The sequence below is a fragment of the Pseudopodoces humilis genome, chromosome 11, assembly GCF_049639895.1.
Source record: "Pseudopodoces humilis isolate 2021_Gansu_Grassland_sample_001 chromosome 11, ASM4963989v1, whole genome shotgun sequence".
In the NCBI taxonomy this organism is placed as follows: domain Eukaryota; kingdom Metazoa; phylum Chordata; class Aves; order Passeriformes; family Paridae; genus Pseudopodoces; species Pseudopodoces humilis.
Window position 1 is genome coordinate 4,437,423 of NC_142210.1, and position 19,970 is coordinate 4,457,392.

Below are 19,970 nucleotides of genomic sequence, written 5' to 3' on the forward strand. Positions count from 1 at the left end.
TCCCTGCTCCCTGGGTTAGATCTAGCAGAGAGAGCTGCTCCAGCAGATGGACAGTGCTCCAGCCCCAGGTCTGGTACTGCTGGCACTGCTCTGGGAAGCTGGTTCCCACATTCTTCTTGGTGTCTCCCCTTGCCTTGTCCTTTGTGTCCTTCTGGCTGCTGGCCTCTGCTGCATGCCCACAGCAAAGTCAATTGCAAAGTGACCCTTGGTGCAGCAAAATTCCCAGCATCACTCTGCAACAAGCTCAGAGCTGCTCCCCTGGCTGCATCTGCCAGGACCTGCTTCAGTGATGTCCTTATGTGCTCCCTTATGGTGGTGGAGTAGCAGTGGCTCAGCCCCAGGTTCATCTTGTGCTCCTCCACTCTTCCTCCCCTTTCACTACAAGGTCTTCTTGACCATCTCTGCCACAGTTGTCTCTGCCTCTGTCCCTATCCCAGTGTCCTGGGCTCTGCCACTGCAGGAGAACATCCCTGGATGTGTGCATGGTATCACACGAGAGTCACAGCTCCCTCCTCCTGGAAATAAGCCTCTTTTTCTCCTGTTCTCAGTCAGACACACATCTGGGATGGTCCAGCATCTCGTTGTGGGGACATGTCCCTGTAAAAACTGTCTGGCATGTCCCAGGGAACTGGAACAGCCACTCTGTGGACAGAAGAGTTGTGCAGCTGCCTCGTGCATACCCTGGCGTGGGACCTGGGGTCCTGCAGGAGAGGAGCAGAAGGTGCTGTAGCCACACAGAGCAGCTGGCACTCCTGCCATTTCTTTCCCAGATAGTAGTATTTACCTGTTTGTTCCCACAGATCTTTGGAAAATATACAGGAGGCAGGGCTGAGTGTTAACAGGCTCCAGCCGCTCTCTTTGCCAGAGTGTCTTCAGCAGGAATTCACCACCTTCCCTTCCAAAATCCTTTCAGGAATATCACAGCTCCTGGTGTTGCACAGAGCTGCTGGTAATCCTGTTAACCTTTGGGTTAATTAAGCAAACAGAGATCCTTCATTAGGAGGAATGGCACTAATTGCATGTCTAAGAGGGTGAGTTTTGCAGGGACTGCTGGCTGGTGGAGCAGAAGCCACTGCTGACTTCAGCAAGGGGGCTGGGGAGTTAATGGGGGCCTGCTTGGGAAAGGAGGTCAAGAAAACCTGTTTCCTCAGAACTGCTGGGCCAGCTGGTGTTTGCTGGAGTGGGGGATGTGCACGAGGAGGATGTGGGGCAGTGGCACCATCCTGCAGAGCTGCCATGCAAGGCACAGAGGGTCGAGCTGCTGGCACCTGGCTGTCAAGCTGCCATTAGTTTCCAACTTAAAAATGCAAATCTGCAATGGTATGACCTGGTAAGCAGCTCTGGACAAGAGGCCTTCGTCTGCAGCTGGGCTTAGCACTCCAAGCTGGGAAAAGCAGCTTAAAATCGACAGAGAGCTCTTTGTTTGCCATGCACAGTTTTGAAATTATGCAATACTTAGAAGCAATACTTAGAAGCAAATATTGGTTCAAACAACATCAGCTCCAACTCTTCAGAGGCCAATTTGGCTCATCCCAGGTAGAAAACAGCATTTTGCAATACAGTCAAAACCTGATACCGAATATTTCTCCTAACAAGTGGGGAAATAAGTTTCTGGCATTTCCTGAAAAATAAACTAAGCACAGTGACTCTGCAGTTGGAGCATGGCCCCAAAATTGACACATCGGTCCAAACATGGTCTGCAAGCCTGTTTCTGGAAAGCCAGCCACAGCTCTCCAGGTATCTGTCAGGCCTTGGGAGCCACGGGGAATGCCAAGCTGGTTGCAGTCCATCATCAGCCAAGGCCATGCTCTCAGAGCTGGCACTCCCACAGTGGCTTACAGCTGCTGCAAGCCCCATGCTGACCTGGGCTGCAGGGCATGAGTGACTCCCTCTTCCAGGAGAGGCTTGGCATCAGGCAGGAAGGCTGGGATTTCCCCCAGGTTATTACAGAGGTGAGATAAACCAGTTCTGCAGAAGCCCCCTGACATCTCCCTGCCCCTCCTGGGTGCCTGACCATTGAATCCCAGAATGGTTTGGCTTTGAAATGACTGTTGAAGACCATCCCATTCCACCCCCTGCCACAGGCAGGGACACCTTTCACTACACCAGGTTGCTCCAAGCCCCGTCCATCCTGGCCTGGAACATTCCCAGGGATGGGGCAGCCACAACTTCTCTGGACAATCTGTGCCAGGGCTAACCACCTTCACAGGGAACAATTCCTTCTCAATATCCCATCTAACCCTGCTGCCTGGCAGTGGGAAGACATTCCCCCTTGCCTTGTCACTTCATGCCCGTGTCCAAAGTCCCTCTCCAGTTTTTTTGGAGCCCCTTAAGGCACTGGAAGTGGCTCTAAGGTCTCCCCAGAGCCTTCTCTAGTCCTGCTGCTCACACTGCTTTGGATGTGGCCCAGGAGACACTTGGTTGCAATTGCACAGTGCCAGCTCATGTCCAATTTATCACTCATCAGTTCCCCACATCCTCCTCCACAGGGATGCTTCTCATCCATTCATGACCCAGGGTCACCATCTCTTGAGATCGGCACCTTTGCCACTTGAGTGCCAGTCTCAGCTTCTGTCTCGCCCTGGCTATTGACAGAAGACGATCTGGGAAGATGTGTTCCCATCAGTCTGCTCTTTCTGCTTCACCTGCCTTCATATGCAGGCCCAGGACAGGACAAGAACTTGAGCCCAGCTTTTGTGGTTGACCATGCTGAACACCTTGTTGTGGGGACACTCCTGCCTTCTCCTAGCCACAACCTGGGAATCCCTTTTTCTAGAGGGAAACAAGTTAACTCTGGAAAAGCTGAGACTCCTGGTGGGTGTATAATTTTCCCTCTTCCTTCAGCCCACCCCACCTCGAGGTTCAGTAGATTCCCCTTTTGTATTTTTCTTCAATTTTCAGGGCATTTTCTCCTTAGTCACTCAATGTGAGGTGGGTTTTCATCACAACTGCCAGCCTGGTGACCCCTGGGAACACCAACATTAGCTCCAAAGGTTTCCACAGCTGCCTAGGAGCACCTCTATGGAAATAACTGCTCCAAAGAGTTGGGTGAGATACCTGTGTTGGTGTGGTGCCTTGAAAAGCCTCACAGCTTTCCCTATTTCTCTCTTTTTTTGGTGTTTTCCACAGTCCCCCACACAACCAGAGCTTGGCTACAGCCCCATTCAGCTGCCTTTGCTCCAGGATGAGCTGTGCCGTGGGCAGCAGCAACCAGCTCTGTGGTAAAGCCAAGCCTTCTCCCACACAGCCATGCCAGCTCTAACTTTATCACAGCTGCAACAAACATCCTTTCCTTGGGACACAACCAAAACTTCCAGCGCAGCCTCATCTCAACCACAAACCCCAGGACACACACGCGGCCTCGCGGTAATGAGGGAGATGTGGAAATAAACAGTATTATTTTACCTTCTCTTTCACTTGGCATTGTTCTTTCCCCAGGGTTCAGCTGTGTTTATGCAGCACCAATGACCCATGGTTGGGCAGGGGGTGTGTTCATTTGTATTTCTTCATCATTCATGTAATTTTTAGCAGTATCCTCTTTCGGAAAACACAACGGCCGGGATGTGCACTGTTGCAATGCAACGAACTTGGGATGTGTGACAATAATTCAGGTCATTACATGAAGATGTGCACTGTAAAAGGGCTCATATTTCTGGATAACTGAGACAAAGACTTAGCTCTGTCCTTTCTGGTAAAGCTGCTCCTGCTCACATGAGCCAGAGCATAGAGCTCTTGCCTTGAATGGCAACAAGAATTTCCAGCGTTACTAAAAATTGGCCTTTGCTGTTCAACCTCAGCTTAGTCAGCCAGACACAGGCACTTGGGAATGAGACCAACCATGCACCCAGGCAGCAAGGTCCAACCAGAACCTGCAGAGGGAGGTGCATGTACCTAGTGAGAGGCAGGAGTCACTGTGTGTTTTTTAACACAGAATTTGGCAAAACAGGTGTCTGATGGATGTTCAGGAGAGAAAATTGACTGCATCCCATACTCCAAAAAGAATTGGATGTTGCAGCTGGAAGCCATCCAGGACACTTTTCCTTTTCCTTCCAAGGCTTCCCATGGTGGGCTGTACTCCTCAGAAGGAGCCACCTTGGAAACCTGTTGGGTCCTTTGAAGATCGAGGCCTGAACCCTCAGCCCTAGTGGCCTAGAGGACACAGCCCTGGTCTGCTCTGTGTCTGTCCACCTCCAAGGGAAGCTGTGTGTTGGAAGAGTTTCTTCTCCACAGGCTTGGCCACAGGAGTCAAAAGCTGTTGAAGGAGCATCCACAGGAAGGATGCACACCAGGAGGAGAGTAGAATCCATCATGGAGAAAGGTAGGATTTGCTAGCAACAAAATGAGGTGCAGAAGCACTTCTGCATGTGGCTGATGATATTCCAGACGACTTGTGGCTGGACATCTGGAAACGCAGGAGGTTGCTGGAGTACAAGAGGTATTGCAATCCAAGCCTCTTCCTTCACCCCTAGATTTTCCCTGATGCCATCTGGGAGAGCAAGGGAAAGAGATGTGAACAGCACCCATCCCATCAGCACATCACAGCCATCCCCTTGGCAGGTAGAGAAGGCATTGAGAGGCAAGCATAATGTGAGAACGGAGAGAGGAGCAGTGAGTTGTCCATGGAAAAAGGTCTGGGAACCATGTGCAGAAGGCACAGATAGTTTGAGCTTCTCTAGCAACTGCTCTTCTGTTATTTGAGTGGATCCTTTATGTTCTCCCAGCTCTTTTTTGCTTCCTTCCCCTCAATCTGTCATGTGGTAAAAGTATCTGTATCTGGGTAGTGCTGTAACTACTTGTGGAGTCAGTATGTCCAAGCATTTCCACCAATATTTATGTGCTCAGGTGTCTTTGTTGTTTCAGCTGCAAATACAGTTTCTCAATATGTCTGTTAGAAGAGGAATTTTGGAACAAATCAGCAAAAGGCTCTGGAGGAACCATGTGGGACAGTCTCCTGCAAGCCCTTGTGCCTCTTCTTCCCAAGGATGGGGATGATGCTGAGGCTGCATGAGTGAGGCAGGATCAGCGAGACCTGCAGGAAGCTGGGGATGGATTTCATTGGTATCTACCTGTCTTGGTGGAAAAAGGCCTTGGAAGGCCCCAGCTTGCTGGACTAAATATGGATGGGAGATCTTTTAAAAGGAGAGGCTTGAGGTGGGAGAAGGTCAGTCCCCTTCCAGCTGCAGTGTGTTTGGAGACACTCTGGACACAAGAAATTCTGCTCTTCTGGAAAAGAAGGGGATGAAGGGATGAAGGGATGAAAAATAGGAACCAGCAATGCTGAATGAAGTGCTGCAGATGATGCTGAAATAACCAGTGTGGACAGAAGTGCCTCTCAGTCACAGGCAGGGTGGGCTCCTGGCACCATGGTGAAGGTTGTTATTGCCTGAGGGCCTCCACCCTCCCTGGGTCACTCTGTTGAGCCAAATCCTTGGCCTGGCACTGGGCTCCCACCTGTACTGAAGCCACTCTGGGCACCACCACCACCAGCAGCAGGTCACTTTGCCCTGAGCCTGCTGGGAGAAGGGACAAGAGCCAACCCAGGTGCTTCCAGTCAACCTCCAGCTGTGTAGACTGTGAAGGCTGTAGGAGAGGAAGAACCTGTGCAGGGGATCGAGGAGATCCTCCCTCCAAGGGAGCCCCATGCTCTTGAAAGCAAGCCTGGGAGCTGGACCTCCTGGCTGGGCTTCCAACAGCAAACCTGTAGCTTCTGTGGGGTGGACATGGTGAGTGGAGCAGCCCTAGCAGTGGTCTAAGGATGCTGTTCGGGCTCAAGGGCCGGCTGATGTGGTCCAGGGAATTCTCAGTTTGTGTGTGTGTGCCAAAGGCTGCAGCTGGCCCTGTACCTGGCAGCAAAGATGGAGACATGAAAGCTGGGACAGCATCACAGAGGGTGCCCTCATAAACCCCCAGGGGGACAGGCCAGGAGTAGCACAATCGGATGGAGAAGGTTTGCAGAGGAAGTGGGAGCAGGCTGACTGCTAATCTCAGCATTTCTTCCCAGGTTCATCCCAAAAATGCACCAAAAGTGCAGCGTGATGCTTCCTTCTGTCTGCAGGGCACTTATCGAGCTGCCTGGTCACTGCTGTTGGATTTGTTTTGCCAGATATGTCTAAGAATCATTTACTGCCTTTCAAGCCCGCTGCCATTGCCAGGAGCGCGCAAGGGAGCGGACAGGCACTCGGTGCTGCGAGCCAAGGGGCGACGGGCACCTCAAGCAGCAGCTACTGGCAAACACACAAAGCTCGGCTCTGGGTCCAGCAGGGACTTTCTGAGATTAATTCTGAGCAAGGCAGGGGTTGGGTAGCACAAAGAAAATCGCCCCTCCTGCGGCGTTCCAGCCCGCAGGAGAATTCTAATGTCACAACTTGGGAATTTTCCATCTGAAGCCCCTTGTAAAATGCAAAGCGCTGTGCCCTGTTCTGACTCCTGCCTGCGGAAGGGTTCAGTGCCAAAGTGAAAGGCTTCCTAAAAATGGGCTGATCCGGGGAGGGGGGCGATTTAAGAGCTATTGAGAAACAAGGAAGGACAAACAGTGTTAGGTCATTGCTTCTGCAAACACAGCCAAGGCTGTTCCTCTATAAAAGGGGCAGAAAGCGGTTCCAGAGCCATCACAGACTTGGAGGGGACGGTCTGTGACCAAGGCTGCGGCACCCCTCCCTCGGCACCCGACCCCCTGCTCAAGCATGAAACTCGCACTTCTCACTGTGCTGTCCCTCGGGATAGTGGGTAAGTGTCTGCTGAAAGCAGCCTTTGGGGGAAGGAAGTCAAAACCTCCGTGGACCCCAGGCTTTCCCCAGGAGCTGCTGCACACGCCAGAGCCAGGCGGCTGCTAAGGAAAAGCCGAACGTGAAGCGGTGCTTGCTTTGGCAGCCGTGGATCTGCCAAGGAGGACGGTGTTCTGAGTGTTACGGTGTTTTGAGTGTTACTGACAGCAGCTTTGGCCAGCCCATGGGGTGGAAGGAGGGTCCGAGCTCCCCACACTGCCGATGACCACCCTGCAGGGAGGAGGGATGCTCTGCTCCCACCACCACGGAGGAGAATGCTTGGGACAGGCTCCGACCTCTTGCTGTCCCGGGGCGAAGGGAAAAATCATCCTTCGGCCAACTGCTGTGCTGGGAGAGGAGCACGGACTCAGCCAGGGGGGAGAAATTATTGCAAAACCTGCCTGCCAAGCTTGTACGTGTGTTTGGTTAAACCTCAGGGCAGTGACAATAAAATAGAGCTTAAATAATGAAAGATGCAGTGTGCTTCGCACTCTGCTCCTGCGCTGCTCTGTCCTGCTGCTTCAGCTGTACTTTGCTCAGGCTCCTGCCTATTTAATGCCAAATTTGTGCTGCTGCAGCTCTGGCTCTGCTTGGAGCGGTTCTTTCCTCTTTCTCTGCTCACAGCTCCAGCAGGCAACGGGCAGGTAGTCATGGCAAGGAGGCTGGAGCCAGGTGCTGGCTGCACCTGGCCTGGGGACTGATGCCTGGACAAGGAAAGAGGAATCTCCTTTCTGGAGTAAGCAGCAGGTCTCTTCTTATCCCCCATAAAATGTGGTGGTGATTAATGTCGTCTGGTAGGAAGTGTTCCCTGCGCCTCTGGCATCAGGAAGTCCTTCAGCACCTCTGCTGAATATTAGCATGTAAAGATGTTTTCTTAATGGTTCCTCCTCTTCCTCCCCTGCACAGAAAGAGACAAGAGGTCACCCAAAAGGTCTGTGACAGTGGCTGGGGCACTCAGGCTGCCATTACCTTCCCAGTGTCACCAGTGCAGCTGGGCTGACTCCCTCAGGAGGTCCCCACCCAGCCTGTGTCCCAGGCAGGATGCTTGCCAGCATTAGGTTAAGGTGACCATGGTTTTGTGCAGCCAAGACTTGAAAAATGTATGATGAACTTGAAAAACGTATGGAAAAAAGGGTGGTGGCCATAGGAATTGAGGCTAAAGATTCTCCCTGTGGCCAAATTCAGCACCTCCACTGGGAGGCTCAGAAATCAAGTAAAGAGAGGCTGTTTCTGAGATGAAAGAGAACATGGAGATGACACAGTTTAATCTGGAGGTGTTTGGATGAAATGTGCCATCGATGGTTTGAAGGGAGAAGGAGTGCAGGCAGCCTCTTGGTCAGCACAGCCCTGCCTGGAAGGGGCAGAGTGAAGGAGAAGTGTCACCACAGACTGGCCACATCCTTGTTTGCAATTTTCCAGCATTTCTGGGTTCAGGTTTTTAGAGGAGACATGAATCTGCACCCACCTGAGGCTTTTGCTTTGTTCTGGTCCCCCCCCAGAGCAACCATTCAGCTGCCTTTACTGGTTGGGGGATTCATGGAAGGACTGTGGTGGTGCTATGGCATCTCTCATGGGGTTCAGTGGAGCAGGTGAGACATAGAGACAGTTCAATATATCAGATCATTCAGCTGCCAAGGAGGTGAGAGTGGCAGTGCACTGCACACAACCTGGCCAGGTCAGAGCTGCTCCCCCTCTGGGGTTATTGGCACAGGCACTGCTTCAGTGCTCCAACTTTTCTCTGTTTTTGCAAAGGCTTGAGCTTTATTTCTATTGAAGTGTGTGGATTTGTTCTTCTAATCCTGTGGATGTTGCTGTGAGTCCAGGCTGCTTGAATCACAGTAGTCCAGGGACAGGAATGATCGTCCCAAATGTTCCTGATGGTGCACATGTCAGGCAAGAAAGAAAGGACCATCCTGCACGGCTTGGGAGATCCTGCATGTGGCCGTCACCCAGGGCTGTGACCACAGGGAAGCAGTGACCTTGTGCTCACAGAGATGCTGTTCCTCTCCAATCAATGCCTTTCTCCCCCTCTGAGACTATTTATTTCTGGTTCTTTCTACAGCTCTGTGTTCTGCTGCTCCCCAAAAGCCAAGCATCAGGTGGTGCGCAATATCCTCAGCAGAAGAGAAAAAATGCAATAGTCTGAGGGACCACATGCAGCAGGAGAACTTTGCTTTCAGTTGCCTGCAAAAATCATCATACCTCGACTGCATAAAAGCCATTTCGGTGAGTGGGCAGCAAATTCCTCTGCTGGGATGTGTCAGCAGCCTGTTACACCTGGAGATGGAGTTTCCTTTCAGTCATTGGTTGTTACTTGTGTTCCCTCTGTTATAAGATCCAGGAGAGACTCTGGGAAGCACTTTTCCTGCTCTTTATTAATTGATGAAATCTCTTTGTTGTTTAGAATAATGAAGCAGATGCCATTAGCTTGGATGGAGGTCAAATTTTTGAGGCAGGCCTTGCTCCCTACAAGCTGAAGCCCATTGCTGCTGAGGTCTACGAACACAGTGAAGGTACATTTCCATGCACTATTTTTGAGCCAAGTGGTGGTAACAAACTGAGAGTGCAAAGGCCATCCTTTCCATGCAGAGTTCACACATATTTTGGTTGGGGGTCAAAGATACTTCCCCTGGTTTCCAGCTCCCAGAAGGGAAGGGGTGTGTGGGGCAGTTCAGCAAAATGGGAATCATCACCCATGGTCGCAGAATCCAGTGCCCCATTTCTTGTCATTTGCTACAGTGAAGGCCTCTGATCCCATGAGCAGAAATCGTGGTCCTTCTGAAAAACATGGCATAAAAATTGTGCTGGCCTCAGAGATCTTCTCCTTTCAGTGGCCTTGAACTCTGTGGGTAAAACACAGAGTTGGGAAGCACAGATAAGTTCTGTGATTTTCTGTGCAGTTATCAGGACAGAAAAAAAAAAATATTGGAGAGGCAACAGCATTACTAGTGGTTGGGAGGGGCATCCAGTTTTGTTCACTGAGGTGAGAAATGCAGACAATCCCCAGGAAAAAAAGGAGAAGCATAAAAAGTTCTCTGCAACAATCCCTTCTGATCAGAATGAAATCCATGGCTCCACTCCTATTCACTCATTATACCATCCTTCATCTCTCCCATCTTTTTCCTGGAAGCCAAACTCCCAGGAAATAGAAATGGAATGGTAATCTCCTAGGGGAGATGCTATTTCCCTGCCACATCCAAAGGTCCCAATCTCTTTTGACCTCTTCCCTGGAGTTCAGTCAGTTTGTACGCAGTATTCAGGATCAAAGCAATGCGGCACAGTCATTCCTAAAGTGGTAGCTAAGAAAAAGATCTTAAACCTTAAAGGCTGAGGTCTCTACCACTCCCACAACTCTGTCATTATATCCATATATAGCATGTAATAGATGGGGTCAAATTCTAAAGACTAAATATGGAGTTTCAGTCTCACAAGGCATCCGTGGGCAATGGCATTTGAGAAGAGACTTGCCAGTGGAGACTTGCAAAAAGATTCATTGAAGTTCCTTACAAAACTATGGCATTTTGAATGTGATAGCATTTTCAGCTCACTTACAGTAAGTTGTAATGTGCAGCATTAGTTCAATATGGGCAGCGTTAGCTCACCCCCAAGAAAATGAGAAAACCGCAAGTGTTCAACCAAATTCGCTGATTGTTTGGAAGCGCAGCACTTTGTTCCCTGAAACTGGGCATTTAGCAGTGTTTGAAATGTTCCAAAGTCCTCTCTTCTCATTGCTTTATTCCTTTTTTCCTGCACTGCAGGCTCCACTACCAGCTACTACGCCGTGGCCGTTGTGAAGAAAGGAACAGGCTTCTCCATAAATGAGTTGCAGGGCAAGACCTCCTGCCACACGGGGCTGGGCAGGTCGGCTGGCTGGGTCATTCCCATCGGGATACTCACCCACCGCGGGGACATCGAGTGGGACGGCAAAGACTCGGGCTCCATTGAGCAAGGTGAGGTGGGGCATGGTGAGATTGGTGGTGGCAGTTAAGCCAGGGCTAGTGTCGTGGTGAAAGGGGTGTTGCTCAATCTTCTGTGGGTCTCCGGAGGTAGTTTGCAGAGCACCGACATTTCTTGTGGATCCCCTCCCTTCCCAGTCCTCCTAAAAGTGAATTTTTGACCAACTATTGCTTCCTTCTCATCCACAGCCGTGGCCAATTTCTTCTCTGCCAGCTGTGTTCCTGGTGCGACCACTGAACCCAAACTGTACCGTCAGTGCAAGGGGGATGCCAAGACCAAAATGTCCCGCACAGGACCTTATTCTGGATATTCTGGAGCTTTTCAGTGAGTGAGGGTTATTTTTCCTTTGGGGAAACATTCTAGCCCTGACACATGCAAGTTCTTGTTATACCAAGGAGGGCTGTGTTGGAATCAGGGGTCCTGAGGAGACTGAATTACTTCTCTACCGTTACAATTCCTTCCCTTCCAGCATAGCTTTTTTGGGGAAGACCATTGCTCTGTGGCTGCAGTTTATGCCAAAAATAATTTGTTGAAGTGGGAGATAGGGAGTCACAATGTCTTTTTTTCTAACTTCTCTTCTGTTCCTCCCACTTGCAGCTGTCTGAAAGATGGGAAAGGAGAGGTGGCTTTTGTGAAACACACAACTGTTCAAGGTACACCTGCAAGATCTCTCATTTCTCCTCTTTCTGGTCCCACCTCTTGCTGCCACACCATCCTGCAATTCATCTACACTGTGCAGCTTTCATTCCTCTCTAGGCCCAAATGCTTCTTTCATCTCTTGAAAAAGGTTTTGCACATTTTGAACTGACTCATCCTTGTTATTGAGAAATGGGATTACGGTGGATCCACTTTATCTTCTCTGAGGTTCTTCTTTGTAGTTGGAAAACCTGCTTGGTGCCATATCTCAGAGCCAGCTGTAATGTGAGCAGTTGAGCAGGTCACCCATCCCTCTGGAACGGATTTTGGAGGGAATTCAGCCCACAACAAGAGTTCACTAACTCTGTGGAGACCAAGGATTGCCTGGCACACCCAGGAGCTGCAGTGAGCTCAGTGGAGGGTCACCAAGGTGGTCATGGGGCAGGGATAACTGTCCTATAAGGAGGTGCTTTGTAGGATGGGCTTGATCTGCCTGGGGACAGGATATAAGGGGAATTTTTGTTCCCTTGAGGACAGTGAGGAGTTACTGGGACAGATTTTTCAGGACAGCTGTGCACTCTCCATCCTTGAAGAGTTTCAAGATCTATCTGGAACATCCTGCTCTGTCTTTGCCTTGACCAGAGATCTTCAAAAGTCCCTTCACACTTGAATTCTCCTGTAACCTTGTGATCTCAGTCCTGGACTTTGTCTTCAGCCTTGACATTAGTCACCTACTGGCCTTCACAGACCACGTGCAGCTTCTGACGTGCTCAATCCATTTGTCTGAGATTTGTAAACCTGTTGGCATCACTTTGTGCATAAATCCTTGTACTGTTGGCTTGGTTACGGCAGAAGCCGAGGTGATCTCTCTTCCAAAGGCTTTCATATGCCCAAGGTGACCCCATTGCAAGGAGGGTGCCTGCAACCTGTCTTCTGCAAAGAATTACCCCCGGAGCTTCAGCAGAAATAAATTAATTACAAAGCTTCCCAAACTGGCCTTTCTGTCTGTTTTCATGGTGATGCAACTCATGGTTCCTCCTTCCCTTCAGAAAACGCCCCAGCTGAGAAGGATGACTATGAGCTCCTGTGTCTGGACGGCACCCGCCAGCCTGTGGACAACTACAAGGCCTGCCACTGGGCCAGGGTTCCTGCTCACGCCGTTGTGGCTCGAGATGACAGCAAGGTCAATGACATCTGGAACTTCCTCTCCAAAGCACAGGTATCACCAAGCTCTCCTTTCCTTCCTCTAACATCCCCTGTCCTCTGGTTTTGATTGCTTTCTCCAGCTTTCCAAAAGTTTTGGTGTGGTTATTTACTGATTAATTTTCCCTTGTGGCAGGAAAGATTTGGTGTGGGCACAACCAGCTCCTTCCACCTCTTTGGGCCACCTGGCAAGAAGGACCTAGGCCTCAAAGACTTACTTTTCAAAGACTCTGCAGTACAACTGAAGCAAATCCCGTCACTGATGGATGCCCAGCTCTACCTGGGCTTTGAGTATTACAGTGCTGTTCAGAGCCTCCAGAAAGGTAGGCAGGACATTAAACACCAATGTCATGTCAGCATGGGCTGTGTGGAAGAGTCGGCATTGGCAAATACAGCCAGAAGAAAGGAACATGATTTTTTCAGACATAGACTGTATCACCTGCAAAATATTTCCTGTGAAATCACAGAACTTTCACAAACTTCACTTACATCAATAAAGGAATTTGTTGTATCCAAACCTAGATCCCCACACTGATAAATATGGAAAATCTACACAAACTCCACACCAGTTGTTCAGCTGGTGGTAGGGATTGGGCACGGTCAAAACTGCTTCTTAGAAAGGCCATTCCTAGGATGTTAAAAGAAGGAACATCCCAGGACACCAGGTTCAGACAATGTCCTTGATTTCCATCTAGACTCATCAAGCATTTTCTGATAGCTTTCTGAGAGTCAAACACCCCACAAATGATCTCTAAAACCCGCTTAGAATTAATTCAGTACAATTTAAAGTACTTCACTTCTGTTAAGTAGCATTTATGGAAGGGGGTAAATGGACTTCACATAGCATCAAACCAGATAATTCAAGTGCTGTTTCACAGAAACATAACTGGGTTGTAATTTTTGAGCTCAGTCTGATCTTAATCTCATGGCTGTCTGGGCTATGAGGAGTGCAGAAATGTGGGACATATTACAGGCAGCAAGTGCAAGTACTGTTACCACTGGGGTGTTTAGTGGTTGTGTTGTCTTAGCTAACAGAAATCTGCCTGAATGGCTTGTGTTATGCAGCAATTCACCTTTCTGACCTGTAAGTTGATTTTTGAGTCTACTTCAGCTCAAGAATCATCTTTTCTATTCTTGCCAGCCCAGGGCTTAATTAACCAGAACTCCTCGCCCTGAGCAGCAGCAGGTTGGTGTGTACAGGTGGTTTGTGGCCGAGTCCCTCGTACTCAGGATGTGGCTCCACAGGGTTCATCCCTGTTTTCCCTGTGCTGCCTTTGCAGATCGCCTGACCCCCAGCCGCAGAGGCAGCAAGGTCCAGTGGTGTGCGATTGGCAGGGATGAGAAGAAGAAGTGTGACGTCTGGAGTGTGATGAGCAATGGGGATGTGGAGTGTGTTGTGGCAGAGGACACCAAGGAATGCATCACGAAGATCATGGTACAGTTTTTTCCCCCCTTTTCTTCTCACTGTGAATTTCTCAGGTGCTTCTTTTACCATCTGAGCTCTAGAAAGTGCTGGCCTGGGGATAAGCAGCGTTTCATTTCTGCACCTTTCCCTTGCAGAAGGGTGAAGCAGATGCCATCAGCTTAGATGGAGGCTTTGTCTACACTGCTGGCATGTGTGGCTTGGTGCCAGTGATGGCAGAGAGCTATGAGGGTAAGCACAGCTCTGTCTCAGGCTCCAGGTGGTGGGAAATAGGCTGGTGCCAAAGTGCCGGTTTTATTCTGGAATTTTACAAAGCAGCTGCAGTGCTGCATCCTGCAGAAATCACAGAATATCCTGGTTTGGAAAGGACCCACCAGGATCATCAGTCCAACCCCTGGCCCTGCATAGACACCCCAACAATCCCAGCCTGTGCCTGGGAGCATTGTCCAAAGGCTTCTGGAGCTCTGGCAGTCCTGGGGAGCCTGGGCAGTGCTCGACCACCCTTTGGGGGAAGAACCCCAACCTAACACACGGTGCTCTGAGGCAATTCTGCTCACCATTACACACCTTGTCTTTTCATGAAAGCAGAACAGCCTGGTGGAGCAGGCATGGGTAGTCAGGAGCTATTCTTTGTTTTAACTAGGATGTTCTGGTCCTTTAGCACCAGCCTTGGTAAGATTGCTTGTTTTAGCTCAGAGGAGCAGCTGGAGGCTGTACTTTGTTCTGCTGATGCACAAAGTGTTACTTGAAATGGTCACTTCTACAACAGAGTTTCTCCAGAAATTAGTGAGCTCGATTCTTTTGGATTTGAGATGTTTTTAACTTAACATCTTCTTTTTCTTCTCCCCTCCCACAGACAACCACTGCGATTCAGAAGAAGAACCAGGTAATTACTGCCAAGAGGGGGACAGAAAAGAATCTAGGGGGGTGTAAGTAGAAAAGTAGGTATGCGTCATGAGTGGAGAATAAATGGCCAGTCTCCACCCAAAGAGTGTCCAGTGTAGATATTAGAATTTTGGGAGATAGGTTTAGCAGTCAGAGGGAAAATTAAGGCCTGCAATAAGATTGAGGTGAAGCATTTGGTAGTGGCAGAGATTGATGTGGTCACACCATAACAGTGTCAGGGGGGCTATGAACAGAGAAAGAGTGTCTGGACTGCAGCATTATAATTTAAATAATAATTAATAGGAAATTATTCTTTCTAGCAATGGAAAGGGGGAGAGGAGGGGAGGGTTTTGTCCTTTGCTAAGGAGAGAATAAGAAATCAGGAGTGGATACGAAATCCTCGTGTGTCTTCCTTTCTTGTACACCCAGATGTCAGAGCTTTGGAGGGCAGGGAAATGTCAGGGATAATAAATTCCCAGGAGTGTGGTGGAAATAGATGCATCACATCTACAAACTCTTCCACTGTTGCTGCCTGGCCCATTATTTATAAGCACAAAGTAATTCTGTGCTGTTCATAGGTGCCCTTTCCCAAGTGAAACCAGCGCTCTCTCCTACGGGATAACAGTGGGATCCTTGGGTCAGGCCTCAATTCTTTATTTTATCTTCTGAAAGCAACCTACTTTGCTGTGGCTGTTGTGAAGAAGTCTGACAAGGATATCAGCTGGAACAACCTGCAGGGCAAGAAGTCGTGCCACACCGCCGTGGGGAGAACTGCTGGCTGGAACATCCCCATGGGCCTGATTCACAACAGGACAGGCAACTGCAACTTTGGTGAGTCCAGTCTGGCATCCATTTCTTTGAGCTGGGAATCTGCTCACAAAAAAATGTTTTGCCATCCTTCATCAGGTTTTCAAAGTTTCTTGTGCCTCAGAGATTCCCTCCTGGAGGGAAGAAATGGAGAAGACTCTGTTATTTAAGGTTTCACTGAGCAAAAATTTAGGCTTTTGGTGTCTACTTCAGAGAAAGATACGGCACATCAGCTACTTTGTGGGTCTTTGCTTTCTTTTCACATCTCTCCCCTTCCTTTTGCAGCACCCCAAGAGGTATTCCCAAAAAGCTAATATGGGCTGCCCCACATGGGCCTGGTGCTTTTACAGGGTGTGGACTGGGGATAAAGGATGGAACTCAAAGGGAGGGGAAGGGCTGAGAACAGGGGACAGAGGCTGATCTTTAAGAAACTTAAAAGGTCTGATCTGACTGCCTGAGAATTCACTGAATTATGGCCCAACAAAAATAATTTGGAAATGTTATCAATGTTTTATCAATGTAATCACAACCAAGACAAAGTAAGCATATAATTATTAAAAGGAAATGCCTAACCACATGAAGATACTAGTGTTAGTAAGTTATATTCTTGGCTTCTCTATCCTCCTGCCTTCTCTTCCTACTGTCCCTTCTCCCCCAAGAGCTCTGACACGGCTGCCAAATGCACCTCTGCTGACCCATAAAGGCTGTGGAGGCTCGGGCTGTCTCTGTGTGAGCTGGGAATGGTTTGCAGGGAAAACATTCTTCTTTTTATACCAAGATAGTGCCAACTGCACTTGAGCCTTAGGCCCTGCTTCATCACAGAATCACGGAATGGTTTGGCTAGAAAGGGACCTTAAAGCCCATCCCGTTCCACCCCCTGCCATGGCAGGACACTTTCCACTATCCCAGGCTGCTCCAGGCCCCCTCCAACCTGGCCTTGGACACTTCCAGGGATCCAGGGGAAGCCACAGCTTCTCTGGGCCACAATAACAATAATTATCAATAATAACAGGAGCCATGTTCCATGATCAAAGCTGGATGCACATGATCTGCTGCCCGCTAAGTCATGCTCCTCCTCCCAGCCCGTTTCCAGCTCCCCAGTGAGCAAACTCAGGGCGAGAACGCGTTATGAAAATAAACCCTAACTTCTCAGGGCAGGCAAAGTGAATTTCTCCTATTCCTGCCTCCAGATGAATACTTCAGCCAGGGCTGTGCTCCCGGGTCTCCTCCCACCTCCCGCCTCTGCAAGCTGTGCAAGGGCTCAGGGGGGGTCCCTCCGGAGAAGTGCGTTGCCAGCAGCCACGAGCAGTACTACGGATACACCGGAGCTTTACGGTACGTGCTGGGGACCCCCAGTGCCTCAGAGTCCTGGGGCTGCTCTCAGAGGGTGGGGCACAGGTGAAGGACAGCCTCATGCCAACACTGATTTGCTGACCTACTCTTTTTCTCCATTTCACCACAGATAGTACGTATCTCTGTAATACTGTACATATACCACATGTTTTTTCCTTGCTTTCTGAAAATGGATAAATTTCTGAAAAATGATAATTGTAAAATATCCACATTCTGTAAAACTCATGTCGTGGTGCCTCCAGGCAAACCCAGAGGGGCACAAGCCCTCCCACAATGGCAGAAGGGCACCTCTTAACATAAATAAGTGTAAAGACACTAAACTGTTTCAGATATAATTTAAATGTTTGTGGCAGGGCTGCTAGACCTGGAGGTCCTTGGAGATTAATTGTGCAGAATATGACTCAAGTCTAAATCAAATCTATGAGAAAAGGACAGGATTCAAGCACTTACATCACTGTCCTCTTTTTCTACTTCCCAGGTGTCTGGTCGAGCAGGGGGATGTGGCCTTTATCAAGCATTCCATCGTTGAGGAGAACACTGATGGTACGTGGTCAGGGCTGCCTTCCTCATCTCATGATTGCTTAGGTGGTGTTGAGGCTGATGTTCTGCTACACAAGATCTCTGAATCTCCAAACCCATTCTCTTTAAAGGCAGAAACACAGAAAGCTGGGCCAAAGACCTGACAATGGACCAATTTGAGTTGCTGTGCACTGATGGGCAGCGGGCAAATGTAATGGATTACAGGAGATGCAACCTGGCCAAAGTCCCTACCCACGCTGTGATGACACGTCCTGAGAAAGCACAACAAGTCCGTGAGATGCTGGAGAGCCAGGAGGTTTGTAGTGCTGAGAGCAGAGGAAATTGTGTGGGGTTGCTCTGATTTTCCCCAAGTCAGCATAAGGGGAAGCTTTTACTTCACTATGGGGTGACAGCCTTGTCCCTTGGCCTTCCCCTTCCTCCATCCCTTCCCAAGTGCTCTTTCTCCTCTGTCACCTTTGCAAACACATCTTTAGGTAGCAGTGGGATTGCAGTTGTTGCTGCTGTCACACTATACTTGTGTGACATGAGTTTATCACTTCCTTTCCAGCCTCTGCTCTTGCTGGGGTGTTTCAGAAACTCCTTTGTGGTGCCTGATCTGTGCCACAGCTGGGTCAGGCTCAGCCCCAACAGCAGCCTCCCTGCACACACACAGTCCTACAGCTGCTGGGCTGACCAGAGCCAGGCTAAACCACCTCTGTTTCTCCCTGCAAACATTAATATCAGCTCCACGATCAGGGTCTGGTGAGAGGTGCTTGGGGCCTTTTGCTTCTGCTCATGGTTAAGTTACAGAACCTGCTGGCAGCATCAGGGACATTTTAAAAAGGGGGAAAAATGTGCCTGTTAGTGAGTGATCCCTCCTCTAAGGGGGAAGGTTTAGTCCTAAATTTCTGGAGCCTGGCTTGGTGGTGAAGAACCAGGAACAAGAAGCAGGCCAGCTTTCTACTTCTCTCCTCTTCATGCCTTTATTTCAGAGGCTGTTTGGAGCAAATGGATCCAGGAATAAAGATTTCAATATGTTTGCATATGAATCCAAGGATCTTCTGTTTAAAGACCGGACAAAGTGCCTGATCAAGCTCCGCGACGGAATATCGTACAAGGAATTCCTCGGAGATAAATACTATGCTTCACTTGCCAGCCTCAACACCTGCAACCCATCAGGTAACTGGAACAGCCCCAGAGGAAGTCCTGAATTGTAGGCATGAGCAGTTTCTCCTGGAACTGTCCATTCAATGCCTTTAAAGGAAAAAGATGCCAATGTTCTTTTCTCAAAGTTCCTTGGGTGAACTGAGAACAGACTTAAAATCTGCTGCTTTGGCAGCAAAGTGAATAAAAGACTTTTCCTCCCCTTTAGAAAATACGGACTTTGAGAAATGGTACAGAGAACCTCCCTGGACCCATCAGTGTGGGATTTGTGGTTAAAGCTCTTTTTTTGTGGAACACTGTGGATTTTCCATGGTGTGACATTGTTGGCATGGCTGGGTGTGTGCTGGTGGTTTAAAAGCAGGATCTGAATTTCTCCCCGTCCTTTCTCTTTCCAGATCTTCTCCAGGTGTGCACCTTCCTTGAGGACAAGTAGTGAAATGGGAAAGATCCTCGAAGTGGGGGAGAAAGCCTCAAGCCATGACTCCTCTCGTGCCCTCAGCACCGAACACTGACCCGCGGAGGGCCCTCTGCCTTCACTGCTTTCTCTGCCCTCCCTCATCACTCTGAAAGTAGCTCTTTGACACTTTACAATTCTCTGCTGCTAGCACAGCAAAAAATAAAATCTCAAATCCAAATGGGTGTCCTGAGATTTTTCCAAGTGGTCCTTAAGCCCGTTCCTTCCTCAGTGCCTCTCGCCACAGGACAGTGACAGATACCAGGAGGGCTGATGTCACTTCCTGCTGCCTCTTAGGGAAATTTCTTGCACCATTTGCTGAAGCAAAATGGATTGAATATACCCTGGAGCCTAATTAATAGATGCTCTGTACTCTCTGTGATTTTGCTTTGCCCTGATAGTCCCATTGCCTTCCTTGCAGGTGACGGTTTCCCAGTGTGGTTGGGACACAGGAAGAGTGTTTGTGTCAGGGAAGGTGAATGCTGAAAAAGGAATAAAAACCACTCCAAAATAATACAGTGGGAGGTGTGAACAGAAACTGCTGTGTCTCAGATCTCAGCTGGCTGGGTCCAAGTCCCTTCTACCAGGCAGGACTCATTGAGCACATACATGTATTGATGGGGAGATTTCAGGCTTAGGCTTCCTTTCTGGAAAAATCTAGGATTTGCTCAGAATTGTGTTTGTTTTGGTAGTCTTTCTGATTTTGTGCTGCTGACCTTAAAACAAACATGTAGTTTGTTTTGCCTGATTCTGAGCCACGGTGAAAATAAAAAGGTGAGGCAAAAAGGGCTGCTGAAGCTCTCTG

The 19,970-nt window shown here is 49.2% G+C and overlaps 1 protein-coding gene across 1 annotated transcript; it reads left to right on the forward strand.

Moving 5' to 3' along the window:
* Window positions 1-6,569: 6,569 nt before the first annotated feature.
* TF (transferrin) lies at window positions 6,570-19,346 on the forward strand. The gene is made up of 17 exons (XM_005529517.3): window positions 6,570-6,726; window positions 8,827-8,990; window positions 9,169-9,277; window positions 10,523-10,714; window positions 10,910-11,045; window positions 11,319-11,374; window positions 12,407-12,576; window positions 12,697-12,883; window positions 13,841-13,995; window positions 14,121-14,214; window positions 14,840-14,869; window positions 15,541-15,699; window positions 16,866-17,010; window positions 17,507-17,571; window positions 17,679-17,863; window positions 18,540-18,726; window positions 19,107-19,346. The coding sequence occupies exons 1-17, from the start codon at window positions 6,684-6,686 to the stop codon at window positions 19,142-19,144; spliced, it is 2,115 nt and encodes a 704-aa protein (XP_005529574.1). The 5' UTR covers window positions 6,570-6,683; the 3' UTR covers window positions 19,145-19,346.
* The last annotated feature ends 624 nt before the right edge of the window (window positions 19,347-19,970 follow it).

What these genes read in the sequence shown, in the direction of transcription:
- TF (XM_005529517.3), top strand. Translation starts at nt 6,684, where the DNA reads ATGAAACTCGCACTTCTCACTGTGCTGTCCCTCGGGATAGTGG. An exon ending in TGTTCAGAGCCTCCAGAAAG is followed by an intron (nt 12,884 to 13,840) that starts GTAGGCAGGACA and finishes CTGCCTTTGCAG; the next exon opens with ATCGCCTGACCCCCAGCCGC. An exon ending in GGATACACCGGAGCTTTACG is followed by an intron (nt 17,011 to 17,506) that starts GTACGTGCTGGG and finishes TCTACTTCCCAG; the next exon opens with GTGTCTGGTCGAGCAGGGGG.